General features: G+C 38.5%; 15 protein-coding genes across 15 annotated transcripts; 8 read left to right on the top strand and 7 right to left on the bottom strand.

Moving 5' to 3' along the window:
* Window positions 1-54: 54 nt before the first annotated feature.
* On the bottom strand, window positions 55-816 carry FDP41_005639 (uncharacterized protein; the record flags this gene model as incomplete). The annotated part of the gene is made up of 1 exon (XM_044709185.1): window positions 55-816. One exon carries the CDS (start codon window positions 814-816, stop codon window positions 55-57), a length of 762 nt encoding a protein of 253 aa, XP_044560358.1.
* A 567-nt stretch (window positions 817-1,383) lies between these two features.
* Window positions 1,384-2,595, bottom strand: FDP41_005638 (uncharacterized protein; the record flags this gene model as incomplete). The annotated part of the gene is made up of 1 exon (XM_044709184.1): window positions 1,384-2,595. The coding sequence occupies one exon, from the start codon at window positions 2,593-2,595 to the stop codon at window positions 1,384-1,386; it is 1,212 nt and encodes a 403-aa protein (XP_044560357.1).
* Window positions 2,596-3,005: 410 nt separating this feature from the next.
* FDP41_005637 (uncharacterized protein) lies at window positions 3,006-4,682 on the top strand (the record flags this gene model as incomplete). Its single annotated transcript, XM_044709183.1, has 1 exon — window positions 3,006-4,682. The coding sequence occupies one exon, from the start codon at window positions 3,006-3,008 to the stop codon at window positions 4,680-4,682; it is 1,677 nt and encodes a 558-aa protein (XP_044560356.1).
* Window positions 4,683-4,805: 123 nt separating this feature from the next.
* FDP41_005636 (uncharacterized protein) lies at window positions 4,806-5,936 on the top strand (the record flags this gene model as incomplete). Its single annotated transcript, XM_044709182.1, has 2 exons — window positions 4,806-4,990; window positions 5,327-5,936. 2 exons carry the CDS (start codon window positions 4,806-4,808, stop codon window positions 5,934-5,936), a joined length of 795 nt encoding a protein of 264 aa, XP_044560355.1.
* An 83-nt stretch (window positions 5,937-6,019) lies between these two features.
* On the top strand, window positions 6,020-7,450 carry FDP41_005635 (uncharacterized protein; the record flags this gene model as incomplete). The annotated part of the gene is made up of 3 exons (XM_044709181.1): window positions 6,020-6,482; window positions 6,615-6,775; window positions 7,061-7,450. 3 exons carry the CDS (start codon window positions 6,020-6,022, stop codon window positions 7,448-7,450), a joined length of 1,014 nt encoding a protein of 337 aa, XP_044560354.1.
* Window positions 7,451-7,707: 257 nt separating this feature from the next.
* Window positions 7,708-8,310, top strand: FDP41_005634 (uncharacterized protein; the record flags this gene model as incomplete). The annotated part of the gene is made up of 1 exon (XM_044709180.1): window positions 7,708-8,310. One exon carries the CDS (start codon window positions 7,708-7,710, stop codon window positions 8,308-8,310), a length of 603 nt encoding a protein of 200 aa, XP_044560353.1.
* A 290-nt stretch (window positions 8,311-8,600) lies between these two features.
* Window positions 8,601-9,491, top strand: FDP41_005633 (uncharacterized protein; the record flags this gene model as incomplete). Its single annotated transcript, XM_044709179.1, has 1 exon — window positions 8,601-9,491. The coding sequence occupies one exon, from the start codon at window positions 8,601-8,603 to the stop codon at window positions 9,489-9,491; it is 891 nt and encodes a 296-aa protein (XP_044560352.1).
* Window positions 9,492-9,606: 115 nt separating this feature from the next.
* Window positions 9,607-12,372, top strand: FDP41_005632 (uncharacterized protein; the record flags this gene model as incomplete). Its single annotated transcript, XM_044709178.1, has 1 exon — window positions 9,607-12,372. The coding sequence occupies one exon, from the start codon at window positions 9,607-9,609 to the stop codon at window positions 12,370-12,372; it is 2,766 nt and encodes a 921-aa protein (XP_044560351.1).
* Window positions 12,373-12,569: 197 nt separating this feature from the next.
* On the bottom strand, window positions 12,570-14,860 carry FDP41_005631 (uncharacterized protein; the record flags this gene model as incomplete). Its single annotated transcript, XM_044709177.1, has 2 exons — window positions 12,570-13,602; window positions 13,668-14,860. The coding sequence occupies 2 exons, from the start codon at window positions 14,858-14,860 to the stop codon at window positions 12,570-12,572; spliced, it is 2,226 nt and encodes a 741-aa protein (XP_044560350.1).
* Window positions 14,861-15,303: 443 nt separating this feature from the next.
* On the bottom strand, window positions 15,304-17,479 carry FDP41_005630 (uncharacterized protein; the record flags this gene model as incomplete). Its single annotated transcript, XM_044709176.1, has 2 exons — window positions 15,304-17,270; window positions 17,464-17,479. The coding sequence occupies 2 exons, from the start codon at window positions 17,477-17,479 to the stop codon at window positions 15,304-15,306; spliced, it is 1,983 nt and encodes a 660-aa protein (XP_044560349.1).
* A 459-nt stretch (window positions 17,480-17,938) lies between these two features.
* On the bottom strand, window positions 17,939-20,443 carry FDP41_005629 (uncharacterized protein; the record flags this gene model as incomplete). Its single annotated transcript, XM_044709174.1, has 1 exon — window positions 17,939-20,443. The coding sequence occupies one exon, from the start codon at window positions 20,441-20,443 to the stop codon at window positions 17,939-17,941; it is 2,505 nt and encodes an 834-aa protein (XP_044560348.1).
* A 217-nt stretch (window positions 20,444-20,660) lies between these two features.
* Window positions 20,661-21,789, top strand: FDP41_005628 (uncharacterized protein; the record flags this gene model as incomplete). The annotated part of the gene is made up of 4 exons (XM_044709173.1): window positions 20,661-21,195; window positions 21,250-21,280; window positions 21,365-21,728; window positions 21,778-21,789. The coding sequence occupies 4 exons, from the start codon at window positions 20,661-20,663 to the stop codon at window positions 21,787-21,789; spliced, it is 942 nt and encodes a 313-aa protein (XP_044560347.1).
* Window positions 21,790-22,655: 866 nt separating this feature from the next.
* Window positions 22,656-23,924, bottom strand: FDP41_005627 (uncharacterized protein; the record flags this gene model as incomplete). The annotated part of the gene is made up of 2 exons (XM_044709172.1): window positions 22,656-23,271; window positions 23,746-23,924. 2 exons carry the CDS (start codon window positions 23,922-23,924, stop codon window positions 22,656-22,658), a joined length of 795 nt encoding a protein of 264 aa, XP_044560346.1.
* A 156-nt stretch (window positions 23,925-24,080) lies between these two features.
* FDP41_005626 (uncharacterized protein) lies at window positions 24,081-25,647 on the bottom strand (the record flags this gene model as incomplete). The annotated part of the gene is made up of 2 exons (XM_044709171.1): window positions 24,081-25,336; window positions 25,506-25,647. The coding sequence occupies 2 exons, from the start codon at window positions 25,645-25,647 to the stop codon at window positions 24,081-24,083; spliced, it is 1,398 nt and encodes a 465-aa protein (XP_044560345.1).
* A 377-nt stretch (window positions 25,648-26,024) lies between these two features.
* FDP41_005625 (uncharacterized protein) lies at window positions 26,025-27,056 on the top strand (the record flags this gene model as incomplete). Its single annotated transcript, XM_044709170.1, has 1 exon — window positions 26,025-27,056. The coding sequence occupies one exon, from the start codon at window positions 26,025-26,027 to the stop codon at window positions 27,054-27,056; it is 1,032 nt and encodes a 343-aa protein (XP_044560344.1).
* Window positions 27,057-27,073: the final 17 nt, after the last annotated feature.

The raw sequence follows: 27,073 nt of genomic DNA, 5'->3' as shown, positions 1-27,073 counted from the left end.
ATGTGCTTGATGAGTGATGTCTTTGACCTTCCAATATAAAATATGGTTCATCCTTTAAATGGCAGTCTTCAATTGCTTAATGGCTTCCTGAATGGGCATTCCTTGATCCTTGGATCCAACCACCTCAAAGCAAACATTCTTAATAGAATCATCCAACAAGAGATCACACAACAAGCAACTCACATCCTCTCTTGGAATGACACAATCAATATTCTTGTACTTTTCGCCAAGAGTTGGTTTGCCAATGAGAATCTTCTTCCATCCAGGTTCATCTTTCAAATCACCACATCGAATAATGCAGTAGGGAAGATTTTGGCATTCATTCATAATGAATTGATCGAGTTTGTATTGATTGATACCAAAGTCTCGATTATTCTTGACACAATCACAAATGAGTTGATTGGACCAATCGACGTTTGTCTGTTGTCCTCCAACCTTATCACAACCTAAGGCACTCATACAAATGAACTTTTTCACATTGTTCTTCATGGCTGCTGTGGCCAAATATTTGCCTGAAATAAATTCAACGCGTCTAATGTCCTTTGGATCTGTAGCACCTGCAGCATCGATCACATAGTCGCAACCTTTCAAATAATTGACAAAGTCTTGTTCTTGAAGTTTGGTCAAATCTCCAACACATACGTCAGTGCAACCAAATTGGGAAAGTTTTTGTTTGTCACTCTCATCTTTGACAAGACCCTTCACACAGAAGCCTCCCTTCTCGCAAAGCTTTTGGGCAACCAAATTACCGAGTCCTCCTGAAATTCCAGTGATGAACACACACTTGTTGTTGGTTGAGGATGTTTGAGTGGACATTTTTGAAGAGTTTGAGCGTAACTTTTTTAAAAGAATTGTTTTCAACTTGAAATACACATTCACAGCGATGAGGAAGGGTTTTCAATGAATGATCATTGTAACCTCCTGTTGAAGCAGCTAAATGCGATTGGAGCAGGAAATTCTCTGTTTTGATTGGGATATTTATGGAAAACATCGTCTTTTGGTTTCATTCACAATGGTAAAGAGACTTTTTTGAGCAAGAACAATGTGAAAAGTGTAAGAATGAAAACTTGAAATTGTGTGAAAATGGAAAGAATACAACTTTGTCGTTGAGATGTGTCAGTACGAGGATTTATATTTACTCGTTATGGAATTGAAATTTTGTAATGCAAAGCGAATGAAATGGTTTTCAGTCCATGGTTGTATATCCCCAAGGATTGGAAATAACCTTCGAAATAATGATTTCATTCATTCTAACTCTTTATTGTGAAAGTTATTTAAATTACAAGCTCGATAAACATTTATTGTTTTCAAGACAAACGAGGTTATGTGAACACACCAATGATGCATCACCAACCTCACCACAACCTCTCAACTATCCAAGATTTAATTATAAAAAGAATATTCTCGTGGTCGATTCATTCCAGCACTTGCTTGCAATTTTTCAAGAATATCCTTTTTCACACTATCCACATCCTTCACATGAACACACACTGTCAATCCGTATTGTGCCATCACGACATTAATATTTGCTGTAATGGCTCCTCTTCGAAGTAGTTTCGTTTTCTCTCCAATAAAAGTCACTCCAACATACTTGTCTCTCTTTACATCATCGAATTCAATGGCTCCAACTTTGACAATGGCATGAAGAGATTTTTCTGGAGTCATTTCTTGAAGTAGTTCATCAATTTTTGCACCATCCTTACTGAATTTGAGGAATTTTTGATCCTTCTCATCGTACTCCATGGTGATGAAAGAAATTTCAGGGGATTGTCTCATTCGTTCGTACGATTCCTTAATTTTGTCTTCAAAACGAAGAACAGTTTGTGAAAATCCGGCACCGTTTCCACTTCCAGTTGGAGATGAGAGAGATGTTCTTGGAGAAGAGGATGCAAGAGGAGACAAGGCAGCTGTGACACTCATTCTCTTCGATGATGATGAATTGGTAGTAGAGGTCGATGGTTGATTGTTGACAGGTAATCTCATGAAAGAGGCATTTCGAGGTCTTCGTTCCAAACTTGTGACAATGGAAGGTGCTGAACTTGTGGTAATCACCCCATTATTGGAACTCAAAGTAGGAGATGAAATTCTTGTCTTGATACATGCTGCAGGAATTGTCAATTTTCCAAATTTGTTCAACAACAAGTCACTGAAGAGAGTGGCATCCAAAGATGGAACACTGAATTTGTGGTAATTTTCAAGATTTTCAACAAGTTTGGATTGAGTAAAATCTTGTACTTTCTTGAGAACACTTTCATCAACGACTTCTTCAATAGCAACGTCAACGTCATTCGAAGAGGCACTATCATGGATCTTTAACAATTTTTTCAATTCTGTCTTTTCTTTCAATAAGTCCTCCAATTCAATTCTCTTCTCTTCTGATTTTTCTTGGAGCTCACTGGTTAATACTCTTGCTCTTTCTTGAAGCATTTTGATGAGCATGTCAGTGTCGTGTTGAATTTGGTCGAGACATTTTTGTTTGGTTTCGGAGAGGAGTTGAAGTTGAGTTTGAATTTGATGATCAGTGCAGCTTTGACGGTTTTCCCAGTTGGTGAGAAGGGATTCGACGAGTTGTTTGCTGTAGCTTGTTGTGGACATTTTTTTTGGTGAGTGTGAAAATTGATCGAGTAGCCATTTCAGAAATGAATGAGTTGTCAAATTGGATAACAGATGACAGATCTTGACAAGTGATGGAGCCCCATAGTGCAAAAACAAATGAACTAGAAATCTTCATCTGTTCCCACGAAAAGGATGCAAAAATCATTGTCATGTTATTGGTCATACGACTTTATGTTGTTCGACTTGTTCGTTGCCACAACAAATGGTGCTACTCGAAAGCATCTCTCTTTGGAAATACCAAAAAAATTACAGCTTTTCTTCGGAGGGAAGGTACAACCCGAGCGAAATCTACGGCGTTTTTCTCGTTCTCTTTCTTGAACTCGATCTTCATCAGCAACAACAAAAACAGCTAGTAATCATACAAGTACGGCCTCCAAATAACAACAACAATGAATTCTGGATTCAATCCATCGAGCTCGCGAATGATGTCTTCAAAATTGTCCATGTCTTCGCCACCTCTCCATTCCGAAGTTCACCCTTCGCCAATACGACCTCTTCCCCAACAACAACAACCATTACATGTTATATCTCCTGTTTCATCATCATATCAAGGCTTAGGAAGTAAGCCATTAGTATTGAATCCGATCACACCAAATTCGACCCTTTCACCCTCTTCATCCTCTCTACCATTTCATTCAACCAATCATAGTAATCCTCTCAATCACCACCCAACATCACATTCATTGGAAGCAAAACCTAATACTCCATCTTCATCGTTTGGGAAATTTATCAATTTCTCTCAATTGTCAACAAAGAAGCAAATGAGTGGCCTTCCCTTATCTCAAAGCCATAATTCGAGCCTTAATAATAGTCTTTCCAATTTCCAAGATCGACACAACAACAACTTATTTGAAGAATCAACAAGTAGAATGAGCAGTCAAACACCAGAATTATTCTCGAGTCGCCACGACGATAATGACCATCACGAAGATCATGAGGATCACTCAGCCTCATTTGAGCAAAGCTTGCCAAGTCCAAAAGCATCCTCAACTGGTTCTTTAGTGAAATCCAAACTTAAATTCTCTGAATTGGGTTCAAAAATTTCAGCCATTGATGAATCCATGATGCAACAGGAAAAAGTGAGAAAGAAGCGACAACAACAAATTCAAGGGCTTGAACAAAAAATTGATATCACAAACAGTAATCTTTCTCAAGTGGAGAACAGAACCACGTCACTTGAATCAGCCCTTGAGAAAGTTGAAACTCTCATTTACCAAGAGCAAGGCAAGAGAGATTTGTCTGAAAAGAACATTATTTCCTTTGTGGAAGAAAAGTTTAATCAGCTTGCCATCAAAATTACCCAAGAGAGGGAACAGCGCATAATGGAGGATGAATCCAATCGAAAACGGCTTAAAAGTTTAGAAGAGAGTGTAGCGGCCATAAATCTCACATTAGATAGCCTATCGCAAGAAATTTCCTCACAACAGTCTCAACTGGATCTTTTGGCTTCGAATTTTAACAGCTTTACAAATCAATACAAGCAAGACAGAAAACAGCTCTTGGATCAAAAACAAGCCGAATCCAAAGAAATACAGCTGCAATTTACAGATACCAAGCAAAAGATTTCATTTTTGGAAAGCGAAATGCATAAGCAAGATACGATCATTACAAATCAGCTGAACATGTACATTCATGATTTGTCACAAGAATTATCTCGTTTGAGGACAGAGGTTGATAACAAAGCGAAAATTTCGGTGGAGCCTATGATAGCGCAAATCCAACAGCTCTTCTCAACTATAGATAGCAACAAAACACAACTCACTTTACAGATCGGAAATCTTCAACAACAGTTAGCAGCCCAAAAGTCTGAAATAATAACCGACCATATGAATCCCAAATTTGAAAAGTTGGAAAAAACAATTGTTCATAATGACAAGACGCACACCAAACATGTCTTTGATTTAAAAGTTGATATTGAAAAGAAAAACGAAATGCTGGAAAGTACCATAACAAAATTGCAAGAAATGTTATCACATGAAGAGTCACAACGTCTCGAGAGTGAAACCAATCTTCTTCAATTGCTGAGCAAGACGATGAAGCGAATTCAAAATGGTATCAGTGTCTGACGCATCCCTTACATCATCCTTTTCAAATTAGAGGTGAAAGAAGCAACTCCTAAATTATGTTAACCATACGTTGACACATGTGTCCTCATCAAAATGAAAGTCTTGAAAAGAAACCCAAAAAAAATGAAACTCCTTCAACAATCACGATTTGTCTTGGCTGCCTTAATTTTTTGTCTTATCTTGACGATGATTAGCAGTATTGATGCTGCTTGTACATACAGTACATCAAATGGAAAGACCATTGATGTTTCTGGAGCAGATAAACAAGGTGGATATATTGTATCCGGACAAGGATGGGATTATTATTTGTAAGTAGTCGGAGAATGGTTAGTAATCGTAACAACGGAAATGAAACAACTATATGGATGCATTCTGATGATGATTCACGCTTGCCTGAAATGATTTGCTGCAAACTGAATCATGAATTTATCAAATCCTCAATTTTGGAAAATCTCTTTTTGTGCTTCGGAACTTGTTGTTGATTGTTCAACCCCAATTACGACGAACCTTCACCTTCTTGCTTGTCATACTTTTATGATAACCAACCTATAATTCACCAACGAATTGTTATTTCAACCTACGTTAATGACAACAAACATTCCTGATTTCACAAACCTAAAAACCTCGCAAACCCTACTAAACAGCAATGTTTGTGAACTCCCAGTGACTTCACCCTCAGGAAAATGTTCCTTCTCACCAGCTCCACAAGCATACCAATATTCAGTCACTTGGAACGATTGTTATCCCATCGGAAACAAGGGAAGCCCCAAAATTGCTCCTCTCTCTCCAACTGATGAAACTCAGGGTGTTAAGATCACTTACGATGCCTATATTTACCAAAGTGCAAGAAGAGAACTCGTTATCAAACTTAAATGTGACCCTACTGCAACCACCACTACATTTGTGTTTGAAGGAGAGGCCTCAGGTGCGGTCAGTAGTTACACTTTCAGTGGAAGTTCCAAGTATGCTTGTGTGGGTGCTGGACCAGGTCCCAATCCCGGCGGCAATGAACCAATTCTTGGACAATATGGCATTGGAGGATTGTTGTTGACATTGTTGCTTGTTGGATTCATTCTTTACTTTATTATTGGAGCTCTTGTTTTGAAGTTTGCCATGAAGAAGAGTGGAACTGAAATTATTCCTCAATTTGCATTCTGGAAAGATTTACCATTCCTTTTGCTTGACGGAATTCTGTTGCCAGTCGATCTCATTAAGGGATGCATGGGAAAGGGTAAATATAAGGAAATGGTATAAGTCTACAGAACTTCTTCCTTGTAAGCTCATCAAGTTCATAAACATTGTTGGAAAGTCTCTCATCCATTTCCATAATCAAAAAAATGTCGCAACCATTGGTAGGGCCTATTGTGATGGGCACAGTCTCTGTTATTGTGACCTTTCTTCTCATTATCACCACCATGATGCCATTCTCTGTTCATTCCAAATTCATTCCATCACACCCGCCAAATGTCATTCCCTCTTCAAAACCTCTTCTTCCGGTTCTTCTCATGCACGGCGTAACGGTCGACAACAACTCGATGAGTGAACTCCGTAACTTTATTCTCGAATCAACCCCTGGCACCATTGTGTTATCATTACCCTGCGAAGATCGATTGGGTTCTCTACTACATCCCATGTCCGAACAATTGGAATTGTTTGCCAGATTGGTCGAAGAAGCAAAAGCTCAATATAGTTTTCGGGATCATCATTTGATTTGTCATTCACAAGGTGGATTGTTATGTCGATCCTATTTACAAATGTATCCAAAACATACCGTGAGAGTGTTTGTGTCTTTGAGTGGAGGTTCGTATTTCAAATGAATTGTGAACATTCGAACATGAAATTTGGGTGAAAATTGTTAATATTGATGAAAAATTTTATTTGTGAAAATAATTTGTCGTTGAAATTAACATGATCTGGTTGTAAATTCAATAGTCCAAAATGGAGAATTTGGAATTCCTGGTGACAAGTCATGGGAACTTGTATTGAAAGACAAATTTCCATTTTTGTGGAATATGACTGCCGATGAAATTTATACAGTTTTCTATACCGATGCTTTTCAGAAATTGGTATCTGTAGCAAATTATTGGAAAGATGTAAGTGACTCAATTTCGTTATTTTCATAATTTCATTCACCTCGTTGATTCCTTTTCATATGATATATATATATATGAAACACATTTTCATTTGATTTAAATAATTGACACACACGCTTGACAACTGTTTGTACATAATCGTCTTCTTACTAATTCCAAAATTATTCGAACTATATTACTGCCATTCATTTGCCTTAATGGAAAAAATTCACATTTCACTCGCATCTTCCTATTGATGAAAATAATGACAAAATGGAATTATTTCTCGTTCGAACAACAACACAGCCCTATCATATGGATTCGTATCGAAAACATTCTCAATTTCTTGCTGTCATGAATAACGATACGACCACAGTGGATTATGCTTCCAAATACCATTTTCGAGAAAATATGTTACGAATTGACAAGATGATTTTAAATGGTTCACCACAAGATGAAATTATTAAGCCATATTTTTCTGCATTCTTTGATTATTACAAATATGATGTTGCAAGTAATTCTTTGGTGACTGAGTCGATGAAATTTCAATCGTTTTATAGAAATGATGTGTTTGGATTGAAAACATTGGATCGTGAAAATCGGTTAATCATTCAGAGAGTTCCCAATGTGACACACAAAGAATGGATTACCAATCAAACCTTGTATGAATTGTACCTGAGACCATTCTTGTATTAAAATTTTCGAATACCACTATTCATTTCACAGCTCTGACCTCCAAAAGAACTACATTGATCGTGTTAGAAATCGAATTCCTCTCAACTTGCAATGATTTTAAATGATCTTCTTCGAATCTATATATTCATTATTTAGAAAAAGAAGTGATCGTTGGCTGCCGAGAATGCGTTGTAGTCACCGTTTAAAACTCGCGGTAGCAGGTCAAAAAATTACGGTTACCTTTTAGGGTTCATCATCAAAAAAATTAATTGTTACACATGAACGCCAAATACCTCATTGTTGCCTTATTGTTGGCCATTGTGGCAGGTGTGTGCTTGGTGAACGCACAAGATGCCTCCACAGCAACCAGCACCACTGCTCCTGCAAACACCAAGGTGGATAGGGCTCCCTCAAGACCAAGAAGAAAGAACTCATCATCGGTGAGAAGAGTCCGTGGAAGTAGTGCAGGAAAGAAGTCCTCTCCAAGAAAGAGCCAGAGGAAGCAAGTCAGAGGAAGAAGAACCGCAACCAGTGGCAAGAAAGCCCAAAGAAGAACAGGAGCAAGAAAAGCAAGAAAAGGAACTGCCAAGCGAGCTCGCCGATGCACATGTGGTAAGCGTTCAACTAAAGTAAGAGGATCAAAGCGTGGACGTAAATCCATTGCAAAGAGTGCCAGAAAGGGAAAGAAAGATGGAAAACGACCAACTAAGAGATCAGTCCGTAAGGGTACTAGATCTCCAAGAAGAAGAAGCTCCAAGAGATCAACCAAAAGAAACACAAGACCAAGAAGAAAGAACGCTGTGAAGAAGGCATCAAAAAGAGCACAACAAACTGCTCAATCAAGCCAAACAGCCCAACAACAAGAAGAAGTTGTAGCATAAATATAATCTTGCCTTAAATAAACTTGTTGTTTGATGCTTCACTTGAGTCACAAACAACTCCAAGGAGTGGTCTTTCCACTTCAAAAACGCGATAGCAGTAATGCACGTGGATGGTCTCTAGCTCAAAAGGGGACAGTAATACCCGCAATAAGCGCAAGATTCAAAAATTGAAAGGTTTCACAAAGTCTTAATTGAGGCCGCACCATGGAGAGCCTTGATGGGCGGAACAATCGACCTTATATATCTTTCCCGACCTCGAAACATCCACAAAAAAATTATTTTACTACCATATGAGGGGCACTGCACGTTTGTTGTTAGTCATAACAGCCTTTCTCTTTCTAACAGCCGCTCTCGTAACTGTGGCAAGCACACCACCTCAATCTGACGAGAGGCCGTTGAAACACATCGATACCTGCATGAAGACATGTAAGGTCAGAAAGAACAACTGCCCAAGAAGTAACAAACTTGTCCCCAAATGTTGGAAATCAAAGCCTTATTGTGTTGTGCGTCGTCTCATTCGTAACAAGACGAAACAACTCAAGAAAGTGAAGCACGGTATTCGACATATCAAAACTCTGATCCGTGCAGTCAAGTACAACATGTATGGTGATTCACGCTCTCCAAGCTATGTTCAAAGCCAACAGAGTGTCATGAGAGAATTGAAAGCTGTAGCATCCACACTCCGTTTTGAACTTGAGGCTCTTCTCAGAAGAAGAACAAGTCTCCGAGAAAGAAGAAGGGTTTCTATGGGGCATGGAAGAAAGCGACAAGCTCCAAGAAGAAAAGCCCAACGCAAAGCTGGTCGTAAGAACTCAAAGCACTCCAGAAGAAGCAGAAGATTAAGACCAATCGATTCATCAATTAGAGTCCAACAGAAAAAGAGAAGATCTAGAAAGGCCGATACTTCATCTGTGGAGGAGAGACAAGCGAAGGAAGAGTCCACCATCATCACCCCAAATCGTCTCAAAACAACCGTTTGGGAAAGAGAACGATCAAATCAACAACAAAAGTCCTCTCCTCGAGAGAGCCCTAATGAGAGTACTTCTACATCTCGATCCACAGAAGTTGCGAAAGAGGGACCGTCTTTCTCATCTACTCCTGGAAAGACCTTCTTCGAGACAATTACAGCAAAGCGCATCAACAAGAAGGGAGAAGAAAAACAAGATGAGGAAGCAACGTAGAGGAGCAAACACTCGCCTCGTGGAAACCTCAAAAGTCGTTCCAAAAGAAGAGAATACCTCAAAAGATTCACTCCTCTCCACCACAACAGCTTCCTTCTCACTGAAACCAACCACCATGATCACAGAAGTAATCGATCGAAGCACCTCTGATGAATCCAACAAAAAATCTTCCTCAACAGATGGAGTATCTTCTTCGTCCAGTACGAACAATGGAGAGGAATCTGAAAAACAAGTCTCTTCTCCTCTCATAAAGACAGTTTGGGAGAGAGAAAGAACCAATCAACGACCACCTGTATCTTCTGTCACTGACACTGAGAACAACAAGAACTCAATGAATAAGGATCCTCTCAAGTCCTCTGCTTCTGTAGATTCCAGCTCCACACTTGAATCTTTGAGTCCCTCCTCTAGAAATGATATTGCAAAGAGGCAAAAGAAAGGCGCAAGCCAAGAATTCACGGGTGAAGTGCAAACTGTTTCTGAAAGTGGAGAAAGAGCAAAGCCTGAGAAACTAAGAGATCTGCAGGAGAAGACGAATAGTAAGTCTAAAACCGCCAGTTCAAAAACAGAAGCCGATGGAAGGGATGTCACGACTTCAGGTAAAAACATAAAGAAGGCAACAGGCTCAACTGGTCGCAATCGACGTCGCTCCACCTCTAATCTCCAAAAGACTTCATCGAGGAGGTCCACAGATCAAGAAAAAAGATCCTCAAAAACCTCCACCTCTGAAACTGTGCAACCACAGACTTCATCCTTGAGAAGCGAGATCACCAAGAGGGCAGTTTCAGCAAAGAGATCGTCAGAAAAAGTAAAATCGAAAAACCTGGATGAAGTAATTTCTTCTCGTCAAAGAGAGACAGTGAGCACTAAACCCAACCCCAGAAAGAAGAAAGATGAAACTGAAAACACAACAATCAAGCGCCCAAGGAAATCGTCTGAAAGAACAGATGAGTCCACAAAATCTAATGAAGATAAGGTAAAAGTAGAATCTAGACAAGAACAAACACAAGGCACTCCACGACCTTCGAACCGATCTAAGAATGTCAAAGATGCTTCTACCAGAAAGAGACCATCCTCTGTGACATCTTCCAAAGTTAACTCAAGAAAGACTGATCAGCAAATTGACTCAATTCCAAGACAGGAAAGCAACACTCTACAAACTCAATCCATCAAGATAAAACCTGTTCAAAATAGTATTGTTTCAGAGAACATGCAATCAAGAAGTGAAAACAAAAAGGATGAAACAGCAACTAGTCCTAACAAAGTGACCTCATCCAATCTTTCTTCAAAGAATGGCCTTAAAGAAAGCAGCTCAACAAGGAAAAAAGAAACAACATCTGAAAGAAAAACGTCAGAACGAAACAGCAAATCTCAAAGACAAACTACGAAGGAACAAACATTGAAGAAGTCTCCATCATCAACAACAACAACAGAAAGAGCTATATCTGGAGGAAACGACATTGATGAGAGAACCATACCCTCAGTTTCATCTGGAAGCCCATTTGTGGAAAATTCAAAGGTATCCCAAGAAATCATTCGTGAGAGATCTTCAAATGTGGTGAGTGAATCTTCAAAGAAACGATCGAGTAGTAACAATGCCAAGAAGGAACAAGAGTCTTCAATGATTTCCACGTTGAGCAAGAACAAAGTTATCGATTCTCAATCCCTCAAGGCAAGCTCTAGCTCTCCCGAAAGAGTGAAAGAAAATGTTAAACCAAAAGTCAGCAAGAATGACCAACCATCTCGTTCTGGCAAGTCAATGGACACGACCTCTCCCAAGAAAGAGGTTGAAGAACGCAAACCACGCTCCAACCCTGGCGCACAAACAAAGCCAGCAAGTGGCCCTGCACAACCTGTTTCCAATAGTAATAACGATTCATCCAAACAGAGACCTACAAAAGAGAGAACATCATCAAGCTCTAGAACAGAAAGAAAACAACCATCTCCTCCACAACAGAACCCTGTGCCACTAAAGACAACGCAAACGATTGCCCTGTCGAGCGTGCGCACAGCCAGAGTGGTCCCTCGAGTTGTAATGAAGAAATGTCAAGCCATTGGTGATCCTCATTACACCACATTCCAAGGAAAGTACTTTGATTTCTATGGTGTAGGTGATTATATTTTGGCTCAATCGACAGACGGCGATTTCATTGTTCACTCTCGAACTGGAAGATGGGGAAGTGTCAGTGTCAACACTGCCTTCGCTGTCAAGGTAAACAATCAAAAAATTATAGAGTATGACATTGAAAGTAACTCTTTCTATGTGGATGGACAGGAAACACAAATTAAACAAGGAGATGAAATTACTTTTGGTCCAGGAGCAACTGCCAAGAGAACTGCAGAGAACTCAATGACTGTTTCTGCTCAGAATGGTGCTCATTTGATTGCCACCTGGTACCGAAGTTCATCTTATAAGTCCTCACTGGGATCTTTCGGACACATTTCACTGATTGTTGAAGCCCCTTCGACATTGGATTTCAATGCAGGCATGTGTGTGGATCAGAGTTACAAAACACAAACTGCAAGAGGACTCTTACATGATCATGTCATGAGAACTTTGTCACGTTCTGTTAAGCCAATTCTACCAACACAGGAACAAGTTCAAGCAGCGACTGAAGCTTGTAAAACTGCAGGTTTGAAAGGTAAAAACCATCCTTTAGCTTTGAAAGCCTGCATTGAAGATCAAGTTCAATCAGGTCCTAAACTCGGTTCTACCATTGCAAAGGTCATTAAACAAATCGAGCAGACCGCTGACAAGAAGGTGAAGAAATGGATGGCTCAAGTGCAAACTAACAATGAGAAGAAAGTGGAAGTGATAAATCCAACTGTTTCTTCTCTTCAATCAACGAATGGCCGTCAAAATGCTCCGGTTGTGGCTTTATAGGCAGTAAAACCAACGATTACCCCAACAACTGTGCGTGTGACAGCACCGGTCAAAACGGACTCTCCAAAACAAAGAAAGACTGTCTCATCCAGAGCTTTTAGGAGAAGATAGTGACATCACTTCCAGTAATTACAACACGGGTTGATACAATGTTGCTGTATTTGTAAAATAAAACTGTTGTAAGGTTGGATACACCACTACCACTTATTCACATCAATATCATAATGTGCTTGACAATATTCAGAAAATGTTCTCCACACATGTTGTTCCTTTGGATCTGGTGCTGTATGTCCATTCTTTTCAGCATCTTTCATTTTCGTGATATAATAATCGACAAAATCTTGTGTGACTTTCTTGATGGCCAATTTATGAACGACCAAATCATGATTCATAAAACCCCCAATATTAAATAATCGAACATCCACTACTCGAGTTCGATTCACATCCTCTCGAATATATTGTTTTCCTCCAAACACAACTACTTTAACAGGAGAATCTGCTTGTTCATTTTTCGGATTCACATACGAACACGTCTTGTAGAGATAGGTCACTTCCATCAATTGATCACCGAAAAAGCGTGCTTTTGTGGAAATGACATTTTCAAGAGATCTCTTCTTAAAGATGGCTCCATAATTCATGATGCAAGTCTGAATGACCGTTGAGTATTTTCGAGAGGAAATATTTCGATCGAGTGGTGTATAGTGATGATATTCCATACTTTCAAACATTCCTTGTTTTTGACCCTCAATTTCATTATTAAGAGCTGCTTTTGCAACTTTTTCAATCGAATAATTGAGATGAATGGTTGATTTTTGCAATTTCATATTTGGAATGCATGAATAATTTTCCTTCGATTTGTAAACCACCACTCGAGGTTCTCCAATCAAAACTTTCCAATCCTCTGTATGATCACACAAATATTCCACAAAACCAAAATCAGAGTCCACAATAGTTTTCAAATTTAAATCTTCTTCATTCATTTTGAATGCATGATAATAAAGAAATTGTTTTCTTTTTTTGTGAAGAATTTCAATCATGTACGAAGGAAAATCTTTCACACTCAACTCGAGCCACTTTTTCACATATTTTTCATGTTGTTTTTGGAAATAGGAAAAATTATCTTCCAATTCTTTTTCAAACATAAAGACAAGACGTTTGAGTCCGATTTGTCCTGGAATTTCTTGTAGCAATTGTGAATTTTCAATGATGAAGTCATGATGATGATCTTGACTTGAGAAATTTTTTTGGATAAATGAATGATGGAAGAGTGGAGTGAGGAAGGAGGAATTCTTGACATGGAATTGCTCGAATCTGTTGAAAATGTGGACAGTGGAGCAGAAGATTCAGAAGGTTCTGTGGAGAGTGAAGGTGGACTGCTGTCACTTGTCGACAGGTCTGATTGTGCTGATTGATCTTTCTGTTTTTTCAAGAGTTTTTCTTGACGCATTTCTATAGCCAAGTCACACATATCTCTCAACCATTGCACCAAAGATTCATGTGTACTCAAAATAGGAATCAAATTCTTATATTCCTTTTCGATACACTTCTTAAAATTTAACAAAAAAGGAAATGGACAGTCCGTCGTTGCTTTTTCTGAAAATTGTTCATCATTCATTGAATCATGATTCTTTGATAAAACTTCTTCCTCATCTGTATGTATGGATGTCTGTATTCGTTTTTCCTCTCCTTCTTCATCCATTAAGGGTTTCACTAACATTTCCAAATATATTTCACACACCTTCATGAGCTGCTTTAACGTTTCAAATATTCGAACTCGTTGTTTTTTGACATCATAGAACACATCTAAAAAGTGCATTTTCTGAATCATGGCTAAACCATATTCACGTGTGACAGAAATTTTGACTTGTCTCAAAAAATCAAAAAATGAATTCCGAATTTCCTTAATGCCGCCTTTCGTTTTACCATTTTTGGAATTCCACATCAATTCGGTCGTCGGAGATGAACTCTCTCCCTTCTTTCTTTTCGAATCTTGTTTCACAACATCTTTAAATATTCTTATGGCAATATTACTCGTCGGTGTGGAAGTCGAATCTTCCGTCGAAGAATTTGAAGCATTCGAAGATTTTCCATCGCGAGAACTCAAATTCGTGTCACTTGTTGCCAATGACCATTCATTTGTTTCACAATTCGCAACAGTAGTAGGTGAGATTGTTGTTATTGTTGATACATTTTTCTTTGGCGACAATCCATCCATGTGTGGATCAACACTTTTCATCATGGCGTCATCCTGTCGAGAAGAACTTGTCGAACATTTCGAAGATTTCTGTAATAATCCAAGTGATGATGTACAAGAAGAAGAACTTGAAACAGTCGGAGAGGAAGAAGAATCTGTGAATGTGGTTGTTCGATGATGAGTGTTGTTGTTATTGTTGTTATGATTTGTTTGAACCAAACATGTGATGGGAATGTAATAGAGATAGGGAGAAGATCTTGATTTGATGATGTTTTTGTTGTTGTGTTGTTTCATGATGCGAGAGTTTAGAGATGGTAATAATGGTTTTGATACCAATTGTTCATCAGCAGGTTTTTTAATGTTTGGTAAGATGACAAGTGACAGAAAAGGACACCTCATAGTGCGACGTTGAGTTTGGTAGTCCTGCACCTCCTCGAACAAGGTGGTGTGCACTTTACACCGTTACTCTTTCAACATTCATTGCTTTAAGCTTTCTTCGCTCTCCAAATAAGCGTGCCTTTTCGTCATATTAATTCGCATTTCCTTCCTTTGAGAACAAACAGGCAATGGCTGATGTCCTTTTCTTGTTAGGGAACATAACCTGCTGAAGATCATTGTTCAAGTGAACAATTGATTAATGCAGCAATCCATTCGTTGTGGAATGGCAGACAACAAAATCAAATTTAAGAATTTTTGAATTTTATAAATTATGAAAAAGACCATGCGAAATCTTCGCCTTAATCAACATCAACATCTTCGAATTTTGGTTGAGCACCTCCTGTGGATGATTCACCACCAGCACCTGCTCCAGCGCCTTGGAAACCTCCTGCACCTGGGAATCCACCAGCACCTGCACCTGGGAATCCACCAGCACCTGCACCAGCACCACCAGCTCCTTGATACAACTTGGTTATTATTGGAGCACACTTTCCTTCCAATTCCTTTTGCTTGTTCTCCAAGTCTTCCTTAGAGGCAGATGGATTGTTGTCAATGTAAGCAATAGCTTCCTCGCATGCCTTCTTGATGGTGTTCTTGTCAGCATCAGAAATCTTACCAGCAAGGTTTGGATCCTCAACAGTGGACTTCATTTGGTAAGCATAGGATTCCAAGTGGTTCTTTGCTTCAACCTTCTTTCTCAATTCGTCATCTTGAGACTTCATTTGTTCAGCTTGCTTCAACATTTCCTCAATTTCTTCCTTGCTCAATCTACCCTTGTCGTTGGTGATGGTGATATTTTCAGTCTTACCAGAGGATTCATCCTTAGCAGAAACCTTCATGATACCGTTGGCGTCAATTTCAAAGGTGACTTCAATCTTTGGAACTCCTCTTGGTGCAGGTGGAATACCCTCCAAGTTGAATTTACCCAACAAGTGATTGTCCTTGGTCATGGTTCTCTCACCTTCGTATACTTGAATGGTGACAGCAGTTTGGTTATCAGCATAGGTTGTGAAGGTTTGTGACTTCTTGCAAGGAATGGTAGTGTTTCTTTCAATCAACTTGGTCATGACACCTCCAGCAGTTTCAATACCGAGCGAGAGAGGAGTAACGTCAATCAACAAGACTCTAGTCTCCTTACCAGTCAAAACACCAGCTTGAACAGCAGCACCATAAGCAACAGCTTCATCAGGGTTGATAGACTTGCACAATTCCTTTCCGTTGAAGAAGTCCTTGAGCATTTCTTGAACCTTTGGAATACGAGTAGAACCACCGACCAAGACAACATCATCAATTTGTGACTTATCCAATCCAGAATCTTGCAAAACCTTCTTGACTGGTTCGAAACAATTTCTGAACATATCCATGTTCAATTGCTCGAATTTGGCACGAGTCATGGTAATATCCAAATCAGTACCATCCATAATAGAATCGACAGAAATGGTTGCGTTGGCAGCAGAAGACAAGTTTCTCTTTGCTCTTTCACAAGCAGTTCTCAATCTTCTCAAAGCTCTTGGATTTTCAGTCAAATCCTTCTTGTGCTTTCTCTTGAATTCTTGACAACAGAAGTCAACCATTCGGTTGTCAAAGTCTTCACCACCCAAGTGAGTATCACCAGCAGTAGCCTTGACTTCGAAAACACCATCTTCAATGTTCAAAATGGAAACATCAAAAGTACCACCACCCAAATCGAAAATGAGAACATTACGTTCACCCTTCTTGTTCAAACCATAGGCAATAGCAGCAGCAGTTGGTTCGTTAATAATACGCAAAACATCCAAACCAGCAATAGTACCGGCATCCTTTGTGGCTTGTCTTTGAGAGTCGTTAAAGTAAGCAGGAACAGTAACGACAGCCTTCTTGACTTGCTTTCCCAAATATTGTTCGGCAATATCTCTCATCTTTGTGAGGACCATGGATGAAATTTGTTCTGGTGTAAAAGTGTGTGTTTCACCCTTGTATTCGACTTGGATGTATGGTTTATCATCTCCCTTAGTAATCACCTTGAAAGGCCAGTGCTTCATATCAGCTTGAACGCTAGGATCACTGAATTTTCTACCAATCAAACGCTTGGCATCAAAGACTGTATTGTGTGGATTCATGGCAACTTGGTTCTTGGCAGCATCACCAATCAAACGTTCCTCTTCAGTGAAAGCAACATAAGATGGTGTTGTTCTGTTACCTTGATCGTTTGGAATAATTTCAACATTGTCGCCCATATAGACACCAACGCAACTGTAGGTGGTACCCAAGTCAATTCCGATAGCTCCTGTTGTAGTGGTAGAGATGATGATGAGTAGTTAGTTGATGATGGTACAAGTTAGAGAAGATGTGTCATTCCAAAAGATATGTCAAAGTAGAAAGGCAACGATGTATTGATACAACAAGATTACATCATCATAATACAAGAATGAAGGTTAAAGTCACTTCAATTATGAAAAAGGCTTTCAAAGAATACATACCGTCAAAAACAGACATTTTGTGGTGAAAGTGTATTGTATTGTGTTGTTATTTTTTTCAGCGATTCAAAAAATTTCCTGCTTTAAGCCATTTCCCTCAAGGATGATGAATTCCGAGAACAATATTTTTTTAGATTCCGATTTGGTTCCGAATTACAAAGCAAGTGTTGTGGTGAGATTCATGAGTGAAAATTGGCAACCGTTCGTTGGCCGTTCTGATTTATTGAACCTGGGTTATGCATAATTTGGGTTTGAAGAGGTAAGGTTCGAATTAGCCATTGACTGAAGCTTCAGGTTCACCAATAGTCCATCTCGGAACTGCTCAGGATGTGTCACACAGACCTTCGTTCTTAAGTCATTGAAAATGAATTTAAGAAAATAACAAAGATCGTCTAATCGACTGGAATATTCGCGTAAACCAGTACTGAATGAAATTGCAACAGCCATCTCGAGTCATCCTAAGGGTCATCACACAATGTTAAAAACTGTAAAAAACATTCATGGGTGCAGAAGCAGATGTGTTTGTTGCAGCTGTGGATGTTTTTGAGGTGGTGCCGCTATCAGGGGTTTTGAGTGGAGAAGAAGAAGATGTGAGAGCAAAGGTATGACGATTCGAGAGCTGAAAATAGAGCTGAGTAATTTTCACCAACATGTCATGTGGAATTTTCATCAATTCCTCTGTGGTTAAATCTGAGGTCTTAAAAAGTGCCTCTAAATTTGCAGCACCCACCTGAATAAGCATTTCACGAACAGGCTCGAGCATGGGGTCATCTAAATAGAAGGACAGGCTGTCAATAATGGATAAATAGCTTTGTCGGTTCCTATTGAAAATGCTCAAACATGCATCCACGAGTCCCTTCATTCGATACAAGTGAGCTGTCTTGAGCAGAGGAATGGCATCTACAGAAGGTACCAAAATTGGGTCAAAGCATTCATATGCATACTTGACAATATATTTCATGATATGTGGCTCTACGCCAATTTCTTGCAAATGTCTTGAATCACACTCTTCATCGGTAAATACTGGGGAGTTAAATTGTGTCTCGAAGAATTCACTTGCTGATGAGAGAACTGTTTTGTGACATTCTATGAATTTTCCATCACCAATGGTGATTTTCACATCTGACAATATTGGATCTTTGAAGAGACAAGAAAGATCCTTCTTGACAGCACTACAAATTGATTGTTCAGTCCAAGTGAGTGATGCTACATTCTTGAATCGATAAATCTTGACGAGATACTTTTCAATTCGTGGGTCCTTTTCAATGTCAAAGCATGGTAATGAAGAATTTGTTCCAACATATTCCAAACAAAATCTTTGAATTCGTTGCAAAAATCCACTTATTATTTCTTTAGGAGCTTCCTTTTCTCTCTCCAAATATGAATCAATCAATTCCAAAGTGTCGATGGCGGATTTGTCACAAAATTCTCTCTTAAACTGTGTTATCAAGTATTGTGTTTTAAATTCGACAAGCTCTCCCTTTGCCCTGTTCACCAGAAATGCACATGAGATAACGTCATGGAGGGAAAGAGTTTGATTAGGTACATACACATCTCTATTTACAATGAAATCAATAATAAATTGTAAACATTTTTGCTCTGATTTTGTAAGGGTTTGTATGAGCCTCTGATTGAGGAGAACATGATGTGTGAAATTTGGCACCACAAGCTCTAAATACGGAATAAAGGCAAAAACATCGGTTCCGAAGAGTAAATCTCGATTATACTTCTTAATACAATTTTTTGGATTAACAGTGGAAAAGCGAGTACCAAATGAGAAATTGGCATGGGAAGCCAATTTCGAAAAAGAGAATGGCGTTTCCTCCAAATAAAAGTCTTTCTTGTTCACAAACACATCATAGGTACTGAGATTGTTGTTCGTGTCAACTTTGTTTAGGCTCGTGGCTGTTGAGGAGGGAGTACCAATAATTGAAAATGGGGTTTTCTTGCTGTTGTCAACAGAGGAACTTGTGGACGGAGTGGTGGATTTGGTGGATGTTGTGGATCTAGTGGAAAGACCACCGCCAAAAACAAATGATGGTTTGGACAGAAGGGCAGTATTGTTCGTGGTGACATTGCTTTCACTCATGCCAAGGTTTGATGAAGCTGCTGTCGTCGTGCTTTGAGAGGATGATGAAGAGGGAGTTGACGTTGTTGCTGAAGAAGTTGTTGGCAACGATCCGAGTACTAAGGGAGCCAATGATGATGATGATGACTCTGAGGCTTGAACACTACTGTTGCCATTCAAAGTATTTGAGGTCGTGGTGCTTGAAGTTTGATCATAACGAGAAGGCAAATCCTTTGATTCCGTGGTGATAGGAGTGATAGTTGAAGTGGTACTTGTTGGTGGTGGTACAGAGTTAGAAGTAAGGCTTGTAGTGGTGGTGGTGGTCATGATGATCTCGGAGGAAGTAGCAAGTGTGGTGTTGTTGCCATTGTTGTTCTTGCTGTTGGTTTGATCAGAGAAAGTAGGTTCCAAAGCTTTTACGTTGTTGCTGTTGTTGTTCCGAATAGTATTACGACATGATGATGAAGATGAAGCCTCTTCTGGATTGGTAGCAACAACGTTGTTGTTCAGATCATTGGTAGAAGTAGGAACAGAAAAAGGTGTAACAAAAGGATTGATAGGTTCCATTGCAACATTCTCAACACTAAATCGCACAGAAAAGGGATTACTTGATGAGGATGACGATGCGGAGGATTGTCCAAACATCAATGATGAACGAATTGGATTTTTCCAATCCAATGATGATGATGTTGCTGATGAGGAAGAAGAAAACATGCCTTTTCTTCTTTGATCTGTATCATACCTGTATAATGGCCGATGGTACTGATCAGGCGTTGTTGTTGTTGTTGTTTGTCGATCATCCTCTTGATCAGTATCATCGGATGAGGACGCCGAAGAAGAATGGGTTCCTTGTGGATCCACAAGGCGTGAGCATCGATGCTTCTGGCTGATTGGCCGTCTATTGGTTCTCGCCATTTTTTGCATTCTTGATTCAAAGTTGTCATGAGTAGACTGAAAGGTTTCAAATTGTTCTCATTGAGTGAGATGAGAATTTTAAGGACCAATCAAATCCATCATTTAAATTCTTATGCCAGAAATTGTTTGAACATTTTACAAAAAAAAATAAAAACGAATTTCGGAAGGTTGGATGAAAAAGAAGATCAAAAATTCAAAACAATCAACAGCATCTCCAATGAGCTTACCATCCTCATCATCCATCACCATGATTGAAACTTTTAATCATCATCAAGGTATTTTCAGTGGCTTAAATTTTGTTCTTTCCATTTCCGAAGAAATTTCAAGTCCCAATTCAGACTCACCATATTCAATCACAGAGCTCATTCGAAACGAAGGAGGAAAATTGATGAACAAAATATCGAACAAGATTCATTATTTGATTTTTTCAAATGGAAAAGCTGAAATTTATAAGAAAGCTCTTGAAAAACACATTAAAATTGTCGATACATTTTGGGTGAGAGATTGTATTTTACAGCGGAAAATTTTGTTGGATACAGAGATGCTGAATGATATCACACCACCAAAACTGGAACCTGTTTTGAAACGAAAGAGAGTTGATTCATCAAATTTGCCAACCGAAAAGATGAAAAAATTAAATTCTAATTCCACCAACAAACATGAACAGAAAGATGGACATACTGTGCGTGCTCATGACCAAACTAAAACAGAGACCACAATGAAGAAGAAGAAGAAGAAGAAAATTAATTCCAGTAAGTAATGAAACAAAAGAGGTGGAGGATCAATTACTCTAAACTCTGCAAAAGCTTTGTCTTGCATTATTGGATGTCAAGAAATGTGAGTGATTAATTTTCAATAGCAACATCATTATTTAAACTCGAATAATATAATTCTTTTTAATATAATTTATACTTACGATAGGATTCATTTCCCTGAGCTTGGGGTTTTCAATTTATTAGGAAAGATTGATTCTGGAGCCAAGACCAGTTGTTTAGATGTAATGAATGTGATACATGATGATGTGAAAAAAATTTTGAATTTTGATGTTGTTTTGGACAGAAATGATCGAAATATTGTTCAACATGTGACTGAATTTCCATTCTCAAACACAACAAAAACAGTAATCTCTTCGAATGGTCATTCTTCTACAAGATATGTCATTCAAACAAAGGTTTCCATTGGGGATGGCTCACATGTTCGCACAAGTTGCAGAGTTCACGCTTATGGAAAGACACAAACTCAGTTGTCCTGTGTTAATTGGGAGAAATATTTTGCGATTAGGAGGGTAAGCTTGTTTGTTGTTTGACATAATTTGTATGCAAGTCATTTGAAAGGTTTTTGATTGATTGCAATAAGAAATTTGTGAACGGAAAGAAAGAAAACCCATACGCTCAGTAATCAGCTTTTATGGTCATCATCCTTATCCAAGATCTTGTAAATATTTGTATTCTTTCCTTCTTACAAGTTAAATTATCCATGCTGTCAAATGGAGACGAACGTTAGTGAATTCTTTTCACTTGAACGTCATGTCGAATGTCACAAATTATAGTTACATATGTCAGTTCTAAAAATGGACTCTCAAAACACAATATTATCAATAAACATTCAAACCATAACCTGAAAACACAATTCATACCAACATGATCAACCACTCCTCTCCAGCACATTTCTCATGGCTAAGTCGTGGTGCAAAAACTTAAAAATTCTTAAAAAAGAAGAAAAGGGCCAGTCTTAAAAAAAAACCAAAAAAGAGACCAGCCACACTTCGGCTTAGCTTTTGCCTCAGAATTTTGGATGCTTAATTCAAACATTCTTGTGACGATCCTTGGTAGTGTCGATATTGTCAAAAAGACATAACTTCAATGCTGAATGATTCTTTCCTCACTGTCGCTCCTCTGAATCACTTTTCGTGCCATGATGAACTTCACTTTAGAATTCTTTATCACAATTCTCACAATTGAAGAGAGGAACATGAGATATGTATTCTCTGTCATTATAATGCTTTGAGTTCGCAATGAGAGTCAGCAAAGAATGAGGTGCAAAAAGGTTGATATATTGAGTTTCAACCACCTTAGTTGAAATGTCATTGCGTGCATTCAAATGATTGGTGAATAAATAACTTAATTTTAATAAAGACTCTTGGTATTTTGTTAACAACAAAGGTTGTCAAATAAAGTTTCTGAACTATCTGTAGAGTAGCAATGCATCAGACTTATGCCATTTCTTGGTACTTGTTCTTACCCATGCATCCCTTAATGAGATCAACTGGCAACATAATTCCGTCAATCAAAAGGAATGGTAAATCTTTCCAGAATGCAAATTGAGGAATAATTTCAGTTCCACTCTTCTTCATGGCAAACTTCAAAACAAGAGCTCCAATAATAAAGTAAAGAATGAATCCAACAAGCAACAATGTCAACAACAATCCACCAATGCCATATTGTCCCATAATTGGTTCATCGCTTGGATTATCTGGGTTTGGACCTGGTCCAGCTCCAATACAAGCATACTTGGAGCTTCCAGTGAAAGTGTAAGTACTAACGGCACCTGTAGTTTCACCGTCGAATGTGAAAGTAGTGGTGGCAGCATTTTGGTCACACTTCAAATTGATAACGAGTTCTCTTCGTGCATTTTGATAAGTAAAGGCATCATGTGTGATTTTAACACCTTTTGTTTCATCAGTTGGAGAGAGAGGAGCAACCTTTGGATTTCCCTTGTTACCAATTGGATAGCAATCGTTCCACTTTGAGGAGTATTGGTATGCTTGTGGAGTTTGGGAGAAGGAACATTTTGAAGAAGGGGATGTAACTGGGAGTTCACAAACATTGCTGTTTGTTTTGTGGGGTTTGGTGAGGATATAGGAATGTGTCATACAGTGGGTTGTAATTACAATCAATTAATTGGTGAGTTAAATAGTTGGATGGTGAACATGGATCATCATTATGGAAGTGTCAAATGACAACATTCAAGAATTGACAAAATTGTAGTTGTCATTTGATTATAAAAGCAAATGATCATCATCGTTATTCGCACCATCGTTAACATTGTGTGATGATCAATTAAAGAGCGAAGAGGAGACCAATGAACGCGTTGTCAAAACGGAGAGACAATTACGTATGGAAATTGTATGGAAATTATCATCATCATCACAACATTGGGGAGAATATTATCATTCGTAATTGCCAAATGATGTAATTCATTTTCATCATGATGAGTCAATATATATTTCAATCATCAACATTCATTTTTCATAGGGATTAAAAAATCATCATCATTCGAATAACAATAATACCACTACTTACAAATAATAATCCCAATCTCCTCCAGTTGATACAGAATAACCACCTTGTTTATCCACACTGGTAACATCAATGACCTTTCCGGTGGTTGTGGTGTAAGCGCAAGCGGCTTCAATACTGCTCACCATCATCAAGGAGAACGCGAGGAAACCAAAAATGGAGGCAATGACGAGTCTTCTCATTTTTTTTTGTTGGTGTTGAAAAAATCTGTCAACTTGAAAAAATCTTTCACTTGGAACATTTGCGAATTGGAATAAGGTTCCGTTTGGGATGGTCAAGCACAGTTGTTGGAATAATAAACAATAACGGGCGAATATGTATGTATTTTATTGGGTTTGCTACAAAACAAACTCAATTTTGAATCGGTTCACTTGATCCACGAGTGATCTCAAAGATTTCTTTCTTTCGTATGAAGTCAGTAATTGCTTAATAAAATTGTCATAAAGCTGGACCAACATCTTTTTCGCTTCCGTGTCATCTCCAAAGAATTTGGATCTTGAGGTTTGATAGGTCTCGGCATTCATCATGGCAGAGAGCGCTTCAAAGCACATCACTCTTTCATTTTCGAGAAGCTGAGAGCAGGTTTTAAAAAGAAAACGAACAGCTTTTGGAAGAATTTGTCGATCAATAGTAAGGGAACAAATCTTGGTGTCGTCCAACCTATCAATGTGCACAAATAACGCTCTAAGAAAATCAAAAATTATGAATTCTGCTGTGCAATAAACTTCCTCTCCCTTCAGTTTCTGTTTTGAGTCTAAAAACAAGTCCTCTCTCATGTTCTTATTAATGAAATCCAAATATTGATAAACATCGATTGTTTGCAGAGCTTCAACAGAGTGAAAACAGTACTTTAGAAGCATGCAAAGAGACTGTTCAAAGTTTTTCATCTTTTCTTGCAATTCCATCTCTGTGGAAAGTCCAGTGTTGGGCAGAATATCTGTGGATAAAGATTTCAAACCGAGCCGTATTTTCAAGTCTTCATCTTTAAATTCATCCAAAAGCCTCAACAACAAATTAATTTTACCCTCTTCGACTATGAATCGAACGCAATATTCGTCCCTATCCCACAATGTATTTTCAGAATTAAATGATGTTGAAATTGCTTGTTGCTTGTGATTTACAGAAGAGTTCGAGGACATGGATGCACTGGAAGATGCTGTTGAGGGTCTTGTTGAGGAAGAAGCTGTACTTGGTTTTTTTGGAATAAATGAAGAACCTCCAAATAAATCGGACGACCCAAATTGAATATTACTCTTCTTTTTTCTGGGATTGGTAGTAAGCGAGGAGGTTGTGGCAGGTCTGTTGTTTGCAGGTTTGTTCATTTGAGTCTCTTCTACCACAGTGTTTGTTTCTTTCACTGATTTTTCATGGATTGGGTCTTCATTGGTATTTTGCACCGAAGGGATGGAATGATTGCCAAGTTCATCGTTGACGGCAATGGAAGAGGTATCTGAATGATCTTTTTCTGATTCTTCAATTTTTTTGCATTCTTCCTTATTGAAATGGGCGGTGATGCTGTCAAAATTCATGTCTTCTCTCTCCATTCGAACAATTTCCGAGATTTTCTTTAATTTATCGCAAAGCAGTACCCACTCTGAAATTTGTATAAATTGTATAAATCATAGCCATGATGGAACGGAGAATAATACAATGATGTTGTATCGGAAGGAATATTTTTCCAAACATTGACGGAAACAAAGAATGTATAAAAACAAGGTCATAAAATTGTATGACTGAGCTCTGAAGTTAGAGAAAACTCTTACCTTTTGAAAACATGGTCGGAAATTTAATTTCCTTGATGTCTTTACGGAGATCATCAGCAAATTTCTGAGTGATGGCCTCCAATTTCTTATTGATCTCCTCTCCTCCCGAATGATAATTCTTTTGTCTTCTCTGAGAAAACATTTTAATGTTCAATGTTTAATCGATGAAACCACAACGGGGTATTGGTGTCGATTAATCGTACTTGAAATTTTTTAATGGTGTTTTTGGTGGCCTTATTTTTGATGTAGTTGTAGAGAAAAAGCGGCAATTTATGCCATGCTCGACCTCCCTCATGTCTCTCTCACTCTCTGTATAAATTGAAACAGAAAAATACATCTTTTTTAGAACGAGATGCTAAATACTAGTACCGTTTTCATTTCTCTAAAGTACACTGATGTTGAATACATCAATGGGGTACCCTTCGGTACGCCCAGTAGCGGAAGCATTCAGGGTTCATGATGAGCTAAAAATATCAAAATCATCAAAAAATTCAAAACACTGAGTGGACGATCGCAGTGATGGTGTTTCCAGATCTACCGATTGAATTGCAATTTCAACTATTGTGGTATTGTGATGAGAAATCACTCTTAAATGTAGCTCTCACTTGCCGACATTTTTATCATTACATTTTGGGAGATGAGGATGAGAGTGAAGTGAGTGCCTATCGGAGCACAATTTGGAAGAATCGGATCTTGTTCTTGTTCAATTCGTTTATTGATGAAGTCAACAAGAAAGCACCTTTACCTTCAGCATCGTCCGAGGCCCCTCTTGTCAAGTTGAGTGCTTTCAAAGAGTCCGATCTCAATACCTACATTGATCAGTTTCTTTATATTCGACGAGACAATCACAACAAGGTCAAATATAATTTGCTATTGAATCAATTGAAACAAATTCAATTCAGAAATGATCATGATCTTTCTGCTTCCAAAGCTGTTATTTCTGGACGAAGGGTGGAAAATGTCTCTGTCCAAACATGGTGTGGTTTTATTTCCACCAACTATCCCATCGTTCGTTGCATGAAAGAATTACCTTCCAATTTTTATTGTGGATTTAGAGGTTTTGAACTTGTCGTAGAGAGGTATCACATTTGTGGGAATGGCTGGAATATCGTATATGGAGTTGGGACCGACTATACTGACTTTAATAAGGATAAATCAATCGCTCAATTTGTGAATGATAATCTGGGCATTGGATACATTTTGGAATGTAGTAGTTTCAAATTGTTTGGCGATTACAAAGATTTTCAAACGAGTGGTAAGGTGCAAGTTGGAGACAGGTTTGCTGTGTTGATGGATTATGACAAGTATAGGGTACACTTTTTTAAGAATGGACTTCACATTGCATCGGTAGAGTCACCCTCAGACACGTATGGTGTAATATCCGATGCCATTGTTTATTACCCTATTGTTTCCATGTGCATTCAAAAATCTGTCACACTCTATCCATTGCTGCAATCTGAGTATTTACTTGATCCAGATATTCCAGTTCTGAAGGTTTATGATCACATTGATCAACATGTTCGACTCATCAAGAAGAATACCCAGAAGTAGTTCTGACGTTCAGGACA

This window comes from Naegleria fowleri (assembly GCF_008403515.1).
Source record: "Naegleria fowleri strain ATCC 30894 chromosome Unknown tig44, whole genome shotgun sequence".
NCBI classification, from domain to species: Eukaryota; Heterolobosea; class Eutetramitea; order Acrasida; family Naegleriidae; genus Naegleria; species Naegleria fowleri.
Note: the sequence above shows the minus strand (reverse complement) of the source record. Positions and strands in the feature narration are given on the sequence as shown.